Below are 14391 nucleotides of genomic sequence, written 5' to 3' on the forward strand. Positions count from 1 at the left end.
TTTCTCACTTGGATTAGTTCTGTAACCCTCTTCCTCCCCTCCTGACCCTCTGTAACACTCTTGCTTCATGCTCTCTGTCTCTTGTGTTCTGGCACTGAGTGTGTGGGGGGTTTTAGGGTTGTGTGGTGTTGTGTGTCGTGGTGTGTGTCTGTGTGTGTGTTTGTGTTTTGTTGTTGTTGGGGACCAGCAGATGACTTCCCCTCTCAGCGGGGAGTGTGTGTTTGCTCTCTGCTTGGAATGCAGGCCTGTGAAAGTGTCTGAATGGTTGTAGCTGTTTGTGTGTGTGTGTCTGTGTGAGTTTGTCTGAGTTTGTGAGAGCTTGTGTGTGTTCCAGGCCAGGAATGTGAAAGTGAATACATGTTAATTTGACACAGTTCTTTTTAAACTTGTTGTTATTGAAATCTGCCGACCATATGATGACAACATTGCAGAACTTGTTCTCATCACTATAAAGGACAAAGTGTTCTCATGTGTTGAATACGTTGTGTGATTCATTTCTTTATTATATTCCCACCATTTAATAGAGAGGACACTTATGCTCACCAAAGTACAGACTGTTAATTACACTTTGGAGAACTTTTATTAAATTAGAATATTTGAATCTTGAAAATAGCCTGAAAAATAGTTTTATAGTTTGATATTTGGTGAATATTTGGTGAATTGTTAATTGTTATTTTTCACCAGCGAAAGAAAAGTTAAATGTTAGTATATAATTATTACTATTATATATACTGTTGCTGCCATTATTACTATATACTGCTATTATATTGTTATAATTACTATACTATATATACTGTACTATTTTTATATACTGTCTAACAACAACATTACCATCATATCATCAGTACTATTACCATCATCTTGCCACTGCACCTTATCTACCTATTTTATTTTATTTTATCTTGTGCTTCTGTTTTTATTCTTTCTACCTCAGTATTTTTATTTTATTCTATTGTATTGTATTTTATTGTATTCAAATATACTGGCTGCTATGACAACTTAATTTCCCTTCGGGGATGAATAAAGTACTCTATCTATCTATCTATCTTTTCTTTAAGCCATTTGTGGGAATTGTATGTATTTGAAACCCTGTGACATCAGTCCTTATCTAAAGGAGTGGATCCTCTTTAATTATGTGATTTATATAAATAAAGAATCGTATCCATCCATCATTACTTGTCTTCCTGTCGCCCACCTGCCTCCTTCTCTCCTCCCTCCTGCAGGTGCTGGAGGACTCATCGGGGGTGCGCCGGGTGGTGGTGACGCCCCAGTCCCCTGAGTGCTACCCGCCCTCCTACTCTCCAGCCCTCTCCCCCACACACCACCTGCCCCCCTACCTGACTCACCCCCACTTCATCCCCAACTCTCACTCTTTCTACCCGCCTGTCAGCCCAGGAGAGCTGTCCCCCCACCAGTACTACCAGCACCACCTCCCCCCCATGTACGGCGACCCAGGTACTGACCCCACTTCATGGCTACGTCCCCAAAATCCGTTTTTTTTTGTGGGATTATTAATCCAATTTTAAAAAATATGCTTTGCACTGATGTTGTTGTTTTAAATAAATCCTCTCCCCTCCTCTTCTTCTCCTCTTCCTCTCCTCTACCTCTCCTACTCTTCTTCTTCTTCTCTCTACCTTATCTCCTCTCCCTCTCTCTCCCTCTCCCTCTCCCTCTTCTTCTCCTTCTCCTTCTCTTTCTCCTCTACCTCTCTTTCTCTTCTTTTTCTTCTTCTCTTTCCCTTATCTCCCTTACTCTCCTCTCCCTCTCCCTCTCCTTCTCCATTTCCTTCTCCTTCTCCTTCTCCTTCTCCTACTCCTTCTCTTTCTCTTCCTCCTCTACCTATTTTTCTCTTCTTCTTCTTCTCTTTCCCTTATCTCCCTTACTCTCCTCTCCCTCTCCCTCTCCCTCTCCCTCTCCCTCTCCCTCTCCCTCTCCTTCTCCTTCTCCTTCTCCTTCTCCTTTTCCTTCTCCTTCTCCTTCTCCTTCTCCTTCTCTTTCTCCTTCTCTTTCTCTTTCTCTTCTACCTCTCTTTCTCTTCTTCTTCTTCTTCTCTTTCCCTTATCTCCCTTACTCTCCTCTCCCTCTCCCTCTCCCTCTCCCTCTCCCTCTCCCTCTCCCTCTCCCTCTCCCTCTCCCTCTCCCTCTCCCTCTCCTTCTCCATCTCCTTCTCCTTCTCCTTCTCCTACTCCTTCTCTTTCTCTTCCTCCTGTACTTCTCTTTCTCTTCTTCTTCTTCTCTCTACCTTATCTCCTCTCCCTCTCTCTCCCTCTCCTTCTCCCTCTCCCTCTCCCTCTCCCTCTCCCTCTCCTTCTCCTTCTCCTTCTCCTTCTCCTTCTCCTTCTCCTTCTCCTTCTCCTTCTCCTTCTCTTTCTCCTTCTCTTTCTCCTCTACCTCTCTTTCTCTTCTTCGTCTTCTCTTTCCCTAATCTCCCTTACTCTCCTCTCCCTCTCCCTCTCCCTCTCCCTCTCCCTCTCCCTCTCCCTCTCCCTCTCCTTCTCCCTCTCCCTTCTCCTTCTCCTTCTCCTTCTCCTTCTCCTTCTCCTTCTCCTTCTCCTTCTCCTTCTCCTTCTCCTTCTCCTCCTCCTCTCCTGCAGAAATCATCCCAGTTTATGGGATGTCTAACTACATAGGCAGAGAGGAGTACAGTAAGCCACAGCCCAAAAAGATAAGGGAACAGAGACAACTGGAGCGACAGAACCGACTCAACTCTCCTCCCTCCACTCTGTATAAGGGCTGCCTGGGGCCGGCACACAACGGATACAGGTGACCACTCATCAACGGGTTGACTTTTTGATTTCATATTGGTATATGTGTTAACATTTTTATTTTATTAAACTAGCGATGCAGAAAAATATTTGTCGGAAATTATTTCATTTCATTCCATCACATAATATTTGTGGTTTTCTGATGATTTATTTCATTTAGTTTTTTGTGGATGTTTACAATGATCAATCAAATGTTTGGAACATTTTTTACCAGTTCCTCTTGGGACACAAAATTTCACACTTTTTCATGGGGAGAAAAACATTTAATTAACTTTGTGGTGATTTAATTTGTGATGCAGCAGCAAATCTCACGCCCCATTGCTCGGGTCGGTGGGGTCAGGGGGGGGCGTCGGCAGCCCAGGAGGGAAGAAGCCGGAGAGACGACTCCGCAGCAGTCCACGCAACGGTGAACCAGAGACACACGCACAAGGTGGGACGCACACAAACACACACAGTTAGAGGAGAAAAGACTCACTAAGCACTTTTCAATCAATCAATCAATCCAATTTTATTTGAATAGCCCATATTCACAAATCACAATTCGTCTCATAGGGCTTTAACATGGTGTGACATCCTCTGTCCTTAACCCTCAGCAAGAGTAAGGAAAAACTACTAAAAACCCTTTTAACAGGTAAAAATACGTATAAACCTCAGAGAGACACATGTGAGGATCTGTCTCCCAGGATGGACAGAAGAAGAATAGATGTCAAGTGTAGAGGAGAACATCATCAGGATTGTAGATCAGACATCAATACCTCTATGCCTTTTTAAACTAAACGCCTCCTATTTTGGAACATAGGACGAGTTACTTTCTGCCGCAGTAATTAGCTTTCCTTCCTTTGTCAAAAAGGAAGGTTTTAAGCCTACTCTTAAAATAACTACTAGTGACCTACTAGTGAATACCTACTTTTGATCATATTAACTGTCAATGAACAGCAGTGGTTCACGAAATCCGAGCGCCATGCTGCCTTTGGCGATTTCTATGTTTTGTTTTTAAACTTTTGCTCTAAAACCAACTTCCCCGTGGATCCTCTCTGTTTTCCAAACCGAGCGTTTGTCTCAACGCACCACACAAGCAGCTCATGTCTCTTTGTGAAAGAATAACTTCTCTCCTCTCTGACCTCCCGCTCTTTGTCTCTGTGTGACCGGCTTTGTCCTCCTCAGCGAGATGAAGGGATCCAGTGGGGAAGAGTGCAGGGGGGGTGGGGGGACTGAAGGTGGGGAAAGGGGGATCGAGAGGGGTGGGGGTTGTCTGGGTAACCGCATAGCTGAACCCGTCCCTGAGCGCTATCGTTTTACCCTCACTACAATACCGGCCTTGTTGGGTGGAGGCTGAGCCACGGGGGGGGGGGGGGGGAGGTTGGCTGAGAGAGTGGGGGGGGGGGGGGAGGGAGGTGAAGTTGGAGACGGGGGGGTCGCATACCTGCAGAGTCCTGCTGGAGATGAAGGAAAACCTTTGAGCTCCGGGATTCAGATGCCGCAGCTTCGGCCTTATCGCACATGCGCATGAAAAAAAGTGCACACGTGCAAAGACACCAGGCAGCACACACACACTTCCTTGTGGTACTTTCCCTCTTTAATGACTCGTCTTTTGACACACGTCAGACGTATGGACGCGTTATTAAAAAAGAGCAGAGCGTCTCATTCCTGCTCCGGCACACACGGCACACATGGCCGTCTGTGGAGGTGATGACAGGGCAGACGCGGAGGGACGCATAAATCCGTCCTCTACATCGCTGTAACTGTCGGGGTCTTTTCTTTCTTTTTGTTTCAAATTTACTCTCCTCGTAAAACGTCGGTGGAGTTTCTCGCAGCGTGGCGTCACATCAGAGGAGTATTTGATCTCGGCCAGGTGCGGGTGTATCTGCGCGTCCCGGATCTATGAGATCTCAGCGGAACTATCATTCCCACTTGTAAGGAAAGTTGAAGCTATGAGATCTCAGCGGAACTATCCTTCCCACTTGTAAGGAAAGTTGAAGTAACCACCACGTTATCTAATTTGACTGTTACAGAATTGTATCTATGTTTTGGACTTCTTATATATATTGTCTACTCTTCTTCTGAGATATCCGTCTTTGAGATGTTCTGCTTCCACGTCAGAAGCTCGGCAGTGACTGGACCTTTTGTTTCTGCTGCTCACACATGAGACATTCACAGCTGCTCCCAGAATAAATATCTCCTGGTCGATCTGGACAATGCACACGACGCACTTTCAAAAAGTTTTCGCAGTAGGAAGTAGATCCTTAGGTAAATTGTTTCTTTAAAGCTGAGACTAGATGTTTGTTTATTTAGCAGGATAACGCTAAAAACCTCCTGGATGGAATTTTGTGGAAAGGTGCGGTAGGGGTCAGGGAAGAGGCCGTTACAGTTTGGTGCAGATATGGATCAGGAGGCAGATCCAGCTATGTTTTTTTGATTTCTTTAACATTGCAAAATTTTCGTTTATTTCTCAGAGAATAATTCATGGATCTTGATGACAAAAAAAAATCAAAATAAGGTTCAGGGAACTGATATGTGTGAATGTGGCAACTTATGTGTAGCTTGATTGAATTTAATGGGACTGCTGGGCCTTGGTGCAGATAAGTTGCTCTACTGGATTGATCAGATTAACTAACAGTGTTGATAATTGATATTTCACTCAGTATAAGTACTTTAGAGGATCATTGTTTTCCAGTCTCTCTGCTTTTTGGACTAAAGAAGCAGTTTGGAGACTTTATCAACTACAAAACTTACCAATTAATCAAAAGACAAAGACCTCTGTTCACTGCAAGGTCTGCTGGGTATTGAGATTAGTTTTAAAGACATGTTGCATGATTTTTTTATTCACTGGGATTGAAGCAGACTTATTACACCGTTTTAGAGAAGCACATTAGATAACTAGCAAATAAAACCAAAATTAGTTAGTTAAGTAAGGACCCATATTTGTTTTGAGTAAATTGACCCTTTGAAAATATCTCCTTGATCATTTTGGTGTAATTAGTGTCATCACACAAAATGTATTTAAACCTACAAACATATACTCATAAACGTATGTTAGCAAATGCAAACCCTGTACATACAGAGGAGGCAGTGTTTGACTGAACAGCTTCTTACACACACACACACACACACACACACACTCCTGCACATACCAGACTGCCACAAACACAACAGAGAAGCGTCTTAGAGGAGTGCCAGGGGAGGAAAAGAAAAGCAATGTCGGCAGCTCGGCTTATGAGTCTCACAGCTTCATGTGGCTCACACGACGATAACACACAGTAACAGGCGAAATTATCAAATGTGCATTTAACATATTCTGAGATTGGCAACAACATCACTAGGTGTTTGATCCTTGCAGTTAGTTGGAAAGCCCCCAGCTGGACGGGTGCAGTGCAGAACCCTTCCTCTCTCTGCCGACACATGAGTGAGGGTTTAGAATCGGTTTGATTCATGTATGATGGAACAGTCGACGCTTTAAACTTTTCCACACGCTTCACCTCCACCCGCACGGAGCCTAAGCTGCTGCAACACATGACGGGAACATGTCAGCATGTTGTCTGTTCTGGTCTACGAGGGTCTCAGTACTAGGGTGGAGATCAGGCTGAGTCAGCTACATGTACCACACACACACACACAGAAACACACACACACACACACACGGAAACACACATGCACAAACACCCCGTGACTGGGCTTCCTGTAAAACAATCAGAGCATGAGGGTCCAGAGGAATGGCGGGAGGCAGGGGTTCAAACAGAGAGAGCAGAGGAATGCAGGATTTGAAGGACAGATGAGAGAGAGACAAAGAGAGAGAGCGACAGAGAGAGAGAGAGAGAAGGGAGAGAAAGGAGATGGATGGATGGAAGGTTTGTAAAGAGAAAAAAACTAAAATAACCAGAACTCCTACATCACAGGGTTCGGGGAGAGATGGAAAGACGGAGAGAGAGAGACGGAGAGAGTTTAAGAGCAGAGTACAAACATTCCGACAAAGTTGCTGCTTGGCCCGGTTCATCCATGTATGGTCCAACCCAGAATACCACACACACACACACACACACACACACATACACACACACACAAGACCAAGGGCATCAAGGGCAAAGCGTAGGCGGTGCTATATGTGTGTGTGTGTGTGTGTGTATGTGTGTGTGTGTGTGGCTCCTGCCCCGGTGCCAGTGAGGCAGCAGGCGGACTTGGCGAGTGCAGTGACCATTCCCCAGTAAAGCAGCTCTTCAGGCCCCTTTTTTCCTCAGAACTGTTTCTGCTGGCTGAGCAGAACCAGATGTGGGCCCCGTCCCCTCTGTTCCTCCATCTTGGCTCCGCATCATCACCACCGCAGATCCTGTCTCTCACTCCAAGAAACTGGGATTTCAGCAGAAACAGATGGAGCAGCACCTTCGGCTCCTCCATCTTTGGTTCTACGTCACTGCCGAGCGCTGCGAATTCAGGAGAAAGCAGATGTGAGCGGTGGCTGCTGCGTCCGCCATGTTGGCCCAGTGAGGAAAATAACAAAGGTCTTAGATATTCCAGTGGTCTGCTGTCATGGTTTGAGCTCAGTGGAAACATATTTAAGTTTAAAAAAAAAGCGTATGACTTGCTTTTCTTTCTTTTGAGACATTTTTAGTTGCACAATTTTTCCTCTACAAAAAAAATGACAGGAAAACATCTCACATGTCTTCAGTGTTAACATAAGTGTAAAAATTAAAGTATAATTTTTTTAATATTAAAACTTAATGTAACACAAGTTAACAGAATTAGTTTGCGACATGTAACTGACTTTTATCTACTGGTCACAACTGTTGTTAGATAAAGAATGTGTTGTTTCTAAAGCTGTTAAGTTTCTTTTTTAAAAGTAAATATCACTTAAAAACTTAAAACATCATAATATTTGAATCGTTGATCTATATTTTGCCTATAATTAATAGAAATAATGTAATTTAAAGTACTCAAGAATGAAAGCAACATAATTCTATTTGATAGCTTTGTCTAATGGTTTTAGCAAAAGTTAATATATGTAGTTAATGAAGAACCTAACAGTGCATTAAGAATTAGCCTTACACATTCAGTCATTAATAAACTATTGACCTCAATACTATGAAAGGAAACAAAAAAGTTAGCAGGTTTCTCACTCTATGAATTACTGCACATTAAGTCTGTGCTTGTATACGTTGAGGCTTTGCTGGGAAACAGAACAGTGCTGCTTGTCTCCAGAGGGTCAGAGGTCAAGAGGTTCGTCTGAGGATCAGTGAACCGTTTGACTCACAAAGCAAGCGTCCTGCCGGAGAATGATAAACGTTATCCAGAGGCATTGTTTGCTATGAGGAAACTCAATAACTCATCTACAGAGCAATAGGAAGATATTTCATTAGTTAGTGCTCATAAAGCTTTTAGACATGTTGCTTTACTGGGACGGTAAATCACTTTGTAACCATGAAATCTAACAGGAACAACAGACAGATCCACCAGCGTCATTTTCTTCACTGAGCTATTTCTCTACTCTTTCTATTACTCTACTCTATTTTGAAAGAGTTTCCTACCAACCAAGAAGCAGTGAGGTAACAGTTTCACATCGGTCGGAAAGAAGAAGCTTTTCAAAGCTCTGTAGTTTTGCTGATGTCATCCTCATTAGCTCTCGTGGCCTTTGACCGAGTCATGACTCAGCTTTAACTTCAACATCAGACTCGACTCCCGGTCCTTCGGCTCTGAACGCAGCAACAGGCCTGGAAATGTGTGAGCACACACCCAGCCGGCCCCTGACCGGACTGTTTTGATGTGGATCGCCATGGCGATAATCTCAGCCCCCCCCCCCGCCCTGACAACAAACTCCAACCCCTTCCCTCAAATCCAAATACGGCTATGTTCGCCGGGCAAGATGGAGGGGCAGCGGGGTCGGAGCGGGTGAGACGGGGAAGAAGAGAGGAGAGATAAGAGAAGAGAAAGGGGAGAGGAGAGATATGAAAGGCAAGAAACTGGGGGAATGAAAGAGCCAGAATGGGGGATGTACAGAAAACGGAAAGAGAACAAGGGATGGCTTCACCAGCAGAGGAATGTCTTTCCCGCTGATATCATGTAACAGGACTAGTGGGATTAGAAGGGGAGGTTGTTCTCGCCGGTTACAATGAGCACAGCAGACATTTCCCTCATTGGGCTGAATGGACCTTGTGATACGAGCGATAAACGCACAGCGCCGTCAGGCCACAGCAGCCGGCCGCTCCGGATCAAGCAGAAGTGGGTTACATAATATTTAGTCTGTTTGACGGCTTCATCCGGCTTGAATTGAGTTTGTCCCAATCAAATGAAGTAATTCATCAGATGAAATCTCCAAACCCCTCAGACGTCTAAAGCAGATCCAGTTGGACTGGGATTTCATGCAGTTGGCATTTTAGGACTCGTGAGTCAATGGTTTTGAGACGATCAATCACTAGTTTTAGTTTAAAAAAAATCCCAGTAAGGTATTTATAGTCAGTCAAGTCTGGACGATGATGGCACGAGAGAAGAAGTGAGAGGTTTTTATCACGATCATCAGTCCTTTTGTGTTATTGTTAAAATAGGCTGATGTTCAAAAAGTCCTGATACACAAACTGAAGTACTTACAAGTTTTTTTTAAACACCATATCAAATGTGCAACTTTAACTTGGAAGGCGAAAGGCTTTAGCTCGCTCAAGAAGCTTTTAGTGTTACAATGAAAACTTCCCAAAATGTAAATCAAGTATCCATATAAAAACAACATGAACAAAGCATGTGCACGTTAGAACAATACAACCGTACGTAAACAAATCCCATGACAGGTTGATTGTATAAAATCCAGCAGAGGCGGAGTGAAGGAGAGAAGTTTGATGTATTTTTGCATTAAATGCAGAGAGTCAGAACACAATATGAGCGTTTGTTAAATACGTGCAACTTGGCGACAGTGGATGCTAGCTGCTAGTTACAGGAATCAACCAAATCACCACGGTAACCGCTGTAATTACCAGAGTTTCATCCCTCGATGGCAACGTGCACCAAGTTCTGCTTTCATGTGGACTGCTTTCAAAAAGTGGGAACAAAGAAACATGAAAATAATGCAAACCCATTTAAAGGCAGCAGGTCAAATGGTTATTTTAGTTTTCCTCGTCCTCACTAATTAACATGTGGACTCAAGTGACCTTGCTCCATTTTTATTTCCGTCCCTGTAATTCCCACAGTCTGCTGTTCTGCCTTTGTGTGTGTCCCCTCTGTGACTCTGCCTCTGCCGTCTGTCGGTCACACTTTGGATTTGTCTTCCGCTCCGTCCACCGGTCCACAGTCTCACTCGCAGGACGTCTCTTCTTGGGCTGAGCGGGATCAGATGGGGTCAGGGCTCGGAGAAATACCCGTCCCCCATAATCCCTCGCTCCATGCGCCTGTCGCGGCACGTACACACTCGAGAATACTTGTGCAAACACTCGCTTATACTCGTGCTCGCCCCTCACTCTCTTCTTGGAAAAGCAAAAGCGTTTTGTGTCCCTTGGCAGCTGAGACACTCATCTCCGTCCTGAGTGAGACGGCTGCAGTGGACAAGGTCTCTGTGTCTGTCCTAAGTCCACATTCACACATGAAACCCGGTGATTGAGAGAAGCGAGGTTGAGGCAGGGACCCGGTGAAAGCAGTTATGTGTTTATGCTTTGTGTGAGTTCCAGCCGGAGTTGGACTTTGGATTTCATTATTTTAGGCACCGCGGCTCAAAAATAATGAGCTTTGTTATTATGGCTGTGAGTCGCTGCCGTTGAAATAGTTTCCTCGGACTTTGTCAGGAACACTTTTAGAAACCTGGTCTCTGTGGCAGGAATCTACCTTTTTTTTTACTTTTACTTTATTCTCTCAACCCCCCGATTCAGGAAAGTGGGTTTCTCTCCTTTGCGTGAACCCTAACACATCACGTTTCTGAAGAAAGACGACAATAACCCTGTCGCTTGTTTGCCTGTCTTCCTCTGTATCTGTGTCCTCTTCTCCGGTTTGGGTTTGATTCTGGATTTTTAATTTAGATTTCCTCTGCCTGTGTGCCAGGCTCTCTGTCTGTCTCTGCCTCTCTAATCCCCTTTATAAACCATCCGGACTCTGGCCATGAGAACCAAACCTTCACCATGACAACCACGATTTCAGGCATGTCCCCAACGACTGTGTCTGGTGTGTGTGTGCGTGTGTGTGTCTGGTGTGTGTGTGTGTGTGCGTGTGTGTGTGTGTTGCCCAGCTGTTGAACAGATGGAATGCTCGCTATGCAGCAGATGATAATGGTGTGGAATTCAAGGTCCGTGCTCCTTGCTCCCTCCGTTTTCCTCTTTTCTGTCCTCCTCTCTCTCTATCTATATCTCTCTCTCTCCGTCCCCTTCCTTCCCCTTTATCCACTTCTGTCTGTCCTCCCTCTCTCTCTCTTGCTCCTTTTTCCAGCTGAGTGTCCGTCACTTTGCTTTGTTCTCCCTGATTAGAGGCTTCTGAAGATGGGGATCATATCTCGCTTCGTTCCTTCAGGAGTGCACTCACACACACACACCCTGTGCCTTTGGCCCTGTGTGTGTCTGTGTGTGTGTGTGCGCGTGCAGTGGGGGCTGAGTGAGCGACCGTTGCCACATTTTTCACATTTTTTTCCAGGCCTTAAAGGTCTTTTTCTGTCCCAGCGCAGACAGACTTTGTCTAAGAACCACAGGCCGTCATGCAAGAGGAATGCAACCTCAATGCAATGTTAAAGTGACTCAGTTTTACTGTAGCTCTTTTAGAAAGTGACGCCATTAATGCTGAAGTGAGTAGGTGTGAGATATTTTTAAAAAGATTCTTGTAAACATGCGTCTGTACTTGAGAACTGAGGAAGGGAGGAAAGGATCAAAGAGACAGACTGACGGTCGTGTTCAGTATTTATGTGAATTTGTGCTTGTAAATAATCCAGTGTGTGTACCCCGACTTTTTTCCATGCACCAGAGCTGCTGTGTTAACTTACTTCAGATGCTCCGAGGCTGTGGAAGAAAAAGTGACTCTAAGCTGGAATACTTCAGAGGCTGAGATCACCATGACCTCTCCTGATAGAGTTAATCAGGAGAAAGTTTGAGCGACTATTAAAAAGCAATGTCTGGTTTCTTTGTTTAACAGTAATCTAATTTAAAGCCTGGGACAAAAGTGTTTGGAGAGATTTCAATAACAGTACAGCAAGTACGATAAAAAATAACTTAATAGAACATTTTCCAGTTACAGGAATCGTTTGACATTTTTGGGAAATGCATTTATTTGCATCATTGTTGAGAATTCTTTTAGAATGTGGAGACTCCAGGGAGATAATGACACGGCTCACTGTTAGTCTTTATCTTCATCTTACTTGTGCATATTTGAGAGTGGTATCAATATCAATAGCTCTGATTTGTGCCTCTATAGCTTCTCAATAAACAATAATATTCATAGTTCTTACTGTAAAAACTACACCTTCTATCACTAAAGTGCCAGAAATCCTGATGACCCGATTACATTCAAGCTGAAGGTCTTGAAATAACCCTTTGGTTTTGTGAGATTACCCATCAGGCACCTGTTTTTGTGTAAACAACTTTCAGAATTGGCGACTCCTTTCTTCTCCCACCGCTGTTGCAACAAAACAAAGATACTTTACATCTAACAAGTGACCTTTATGACCTCTAGGGCCTCAACTATTGGTTATGTTATTGATGTTTCATAACTTTTATTAAGCAATATTATTATTTTATGGCTTAAAATGTCAAATGAAAGTGAAAAATGCCCCACACAGCCCCACGCTGAGTTTTGTTTTTTGTGACGGCTGGACACAGAGACTTTCAGAGTATAACCACTTCCACCCGGAGATGAGAGGAGCTCATCTGCTGTGCGCCCTCTGATGATGTCACGTAAGGTTGCGTAATCCTTGCCTCACATCTTCCTAAGCCCTCACCTTCCTCTCTCCTTTCATCCCTCCGTCTCTCCTCCTCTCTGTTGATTCCCGGCTCACTTTTTGTCTCTCAATTTCCTTATGATTCTGCATCTAATCTCTTACCCAGACTCCTCCTGCATGTCCTCTCCCTCTCTCCTTCTCTCTCTCTCGCTCTCTGCAGTTTGTCCTTCAGTGTCTATCGTTCTTCCTCTGAATCCCCCTCTCGCCTTGTTGTGCCTCAGCCCGCGGCTCCCCCTTCCCCGATTCCTCATTCCTCTCCTTTTCCTGCTGTCCGTTGCGCTCCCTCGCTCCCTCGCTCCGTCTGGCTGTCCCCGGTAATCAAACACAGGCGGTCAGACACAGACAGGATGTGAGGTCAGACAAGGAGAGGAAGTGAGGGTGCGTGGGCAGCACATAAACAGAAAAGAGAGGAGGTGAGGGACACTGAGGACAGAGGACTGTGTGTGTCTGTGTGTGTGAGTGAGACATGTGAAGAGATTCAGTTTCTTCTCAGCCTCGACTCTTTGTGGTTCTCTTCTGTATTAAACACTTCAGCAGCTGGACCAAACAGCCACAGCGAGTCAAAACACTCGGCGGTGAGGTAAAGCAGTCGGGTTTTTCAAACTTTATTACCGGTCTCCTGAAATATTAAATAAATCTCTGCTGTCACAAACTGAGTTTGTGGGTTTGCCAACTTCTTTTCATCGTGTTTTAAAAACAAAATCTCTTACACAGTGTGGAAACCATAACCAGCAGAGTAACGTAACCACTGGATTTAAGATTCTTCAAGGTCCTGATTCAGAACAGAACCACTGGGTCGCTTTATATAAAACAGTTTAACCAAAGTTAGTGTATATATGTCATGTACTATATACAGGCCAAATACAAATTTGGCGAGTAAGGATTTACTTGTTTTTTATATAATTAATCCAGAAACTCGTATGAAAAAATAAACGGTATAAGAAACAAATTGTTATTCTGATTTCAATGAATGTAAATAGATAAACAGCAATGTAGGGTCCAGTATCTTGCCCATGGACACTTCAGAATGCAGACTGGAGAGGCCGGGGATCGAACCACAGACAATTTGGTTAATGGACGATCCACTCCACCTCTTATATGAGTTGAAAAAAACTTTATTTATCAGAGAAATTCAGCAATGTAGATACAATGAGTCGGACAGGAGAACAAGTGACGGTAATGATGGGATAAAATAGGCAGTAAAATAAAAATAAAATTGAATTAAAATATAATACAAAGAATATGTAAATCTAGTGTAGAAGAAAACACAGAGAAAGGAGATTGGAGTTGCTACAACTAGAGCAATTCATTTTTTTATCATAAATGTGAAATTTGCCATATTTCTCTTTTTTACACTCTAGAAAAGATGGTGCACAGGTGTGTCAAACTTTAATCATCTTTATTCTTACTTTTTTCTCTGTACAATCTATTCAAATTTAACATTTCTGAGTCAAAAAAACTCCTTAGCAGTCATTTCCAAACCTCATCGCCAAAACTGTGAACTCCCAGAAACCCGGTTCATCAGTCTCGGTTATTGTTTGATTTCGAACAGCTGTTGTTTGCCGAACGTGACGGCTGCAGCGATGCGCTCATGGAATCCTCGTCTTTTCTTAGCTGCTCTTGACGAGTCGCTACAGGACGGCGGCGCTAAACGGCTCGTATTCTCCTCCTTCACTCAGCTGTGATTAATGGGTGGAATAAGCCCGGTCAGCCTATTAGCCGACAGAGCCGCTCACGTCTGAAGCT

At 44.0% G+C, this 14391-nt stretch overlaps 1 protein-coding gene across 2 annotated transcripts in view; it reads left to right on the top strand.

The window, feature by feature from the left end:
• fndc3ba (fibronectin type III domain containing 3Ba) overlaps positions 1 to 14391 on the top strand; it is a 99038-nt gene that overhangs the window by 48329 nt on the left and 36318 nt on the right. The window contains exons 5-7 of one of the 2 annotated variants that reach the window (XM_061083261.1): positions 1224 to 1455; positions 2595 to 2763; positions 3065 to 3195. In XM_061083261.1, the coding sequence (XP_060939244.1) occupies positions 1224 to 1455; positions 2595 to 2763; positions 3065 to 3195 (532 nt within the window). The remainder of the gene's footprint in view (positions 1 to 1223; positions 1456 to 2594; positions 2764 to 3064; positions 3196 to 14391) is intronic. The other variant, XM_061083262.1, reaches the window with a different exon arrangement.

This window comes from Limanda limanda, chromosome 12 (assembly GCF_963576545.1).
Source record: "Limanda limanda chromosome 12, fLimLim1.1, whole genome shotgun sequence".
NCBI classification, from domain to species: domain Eukaryota; kingdom Metazoa; phylum Chordata; class Actinopteri; order Pleuronectiformes; family Pleuronectidae; genus Limanda; species Limanda limanda.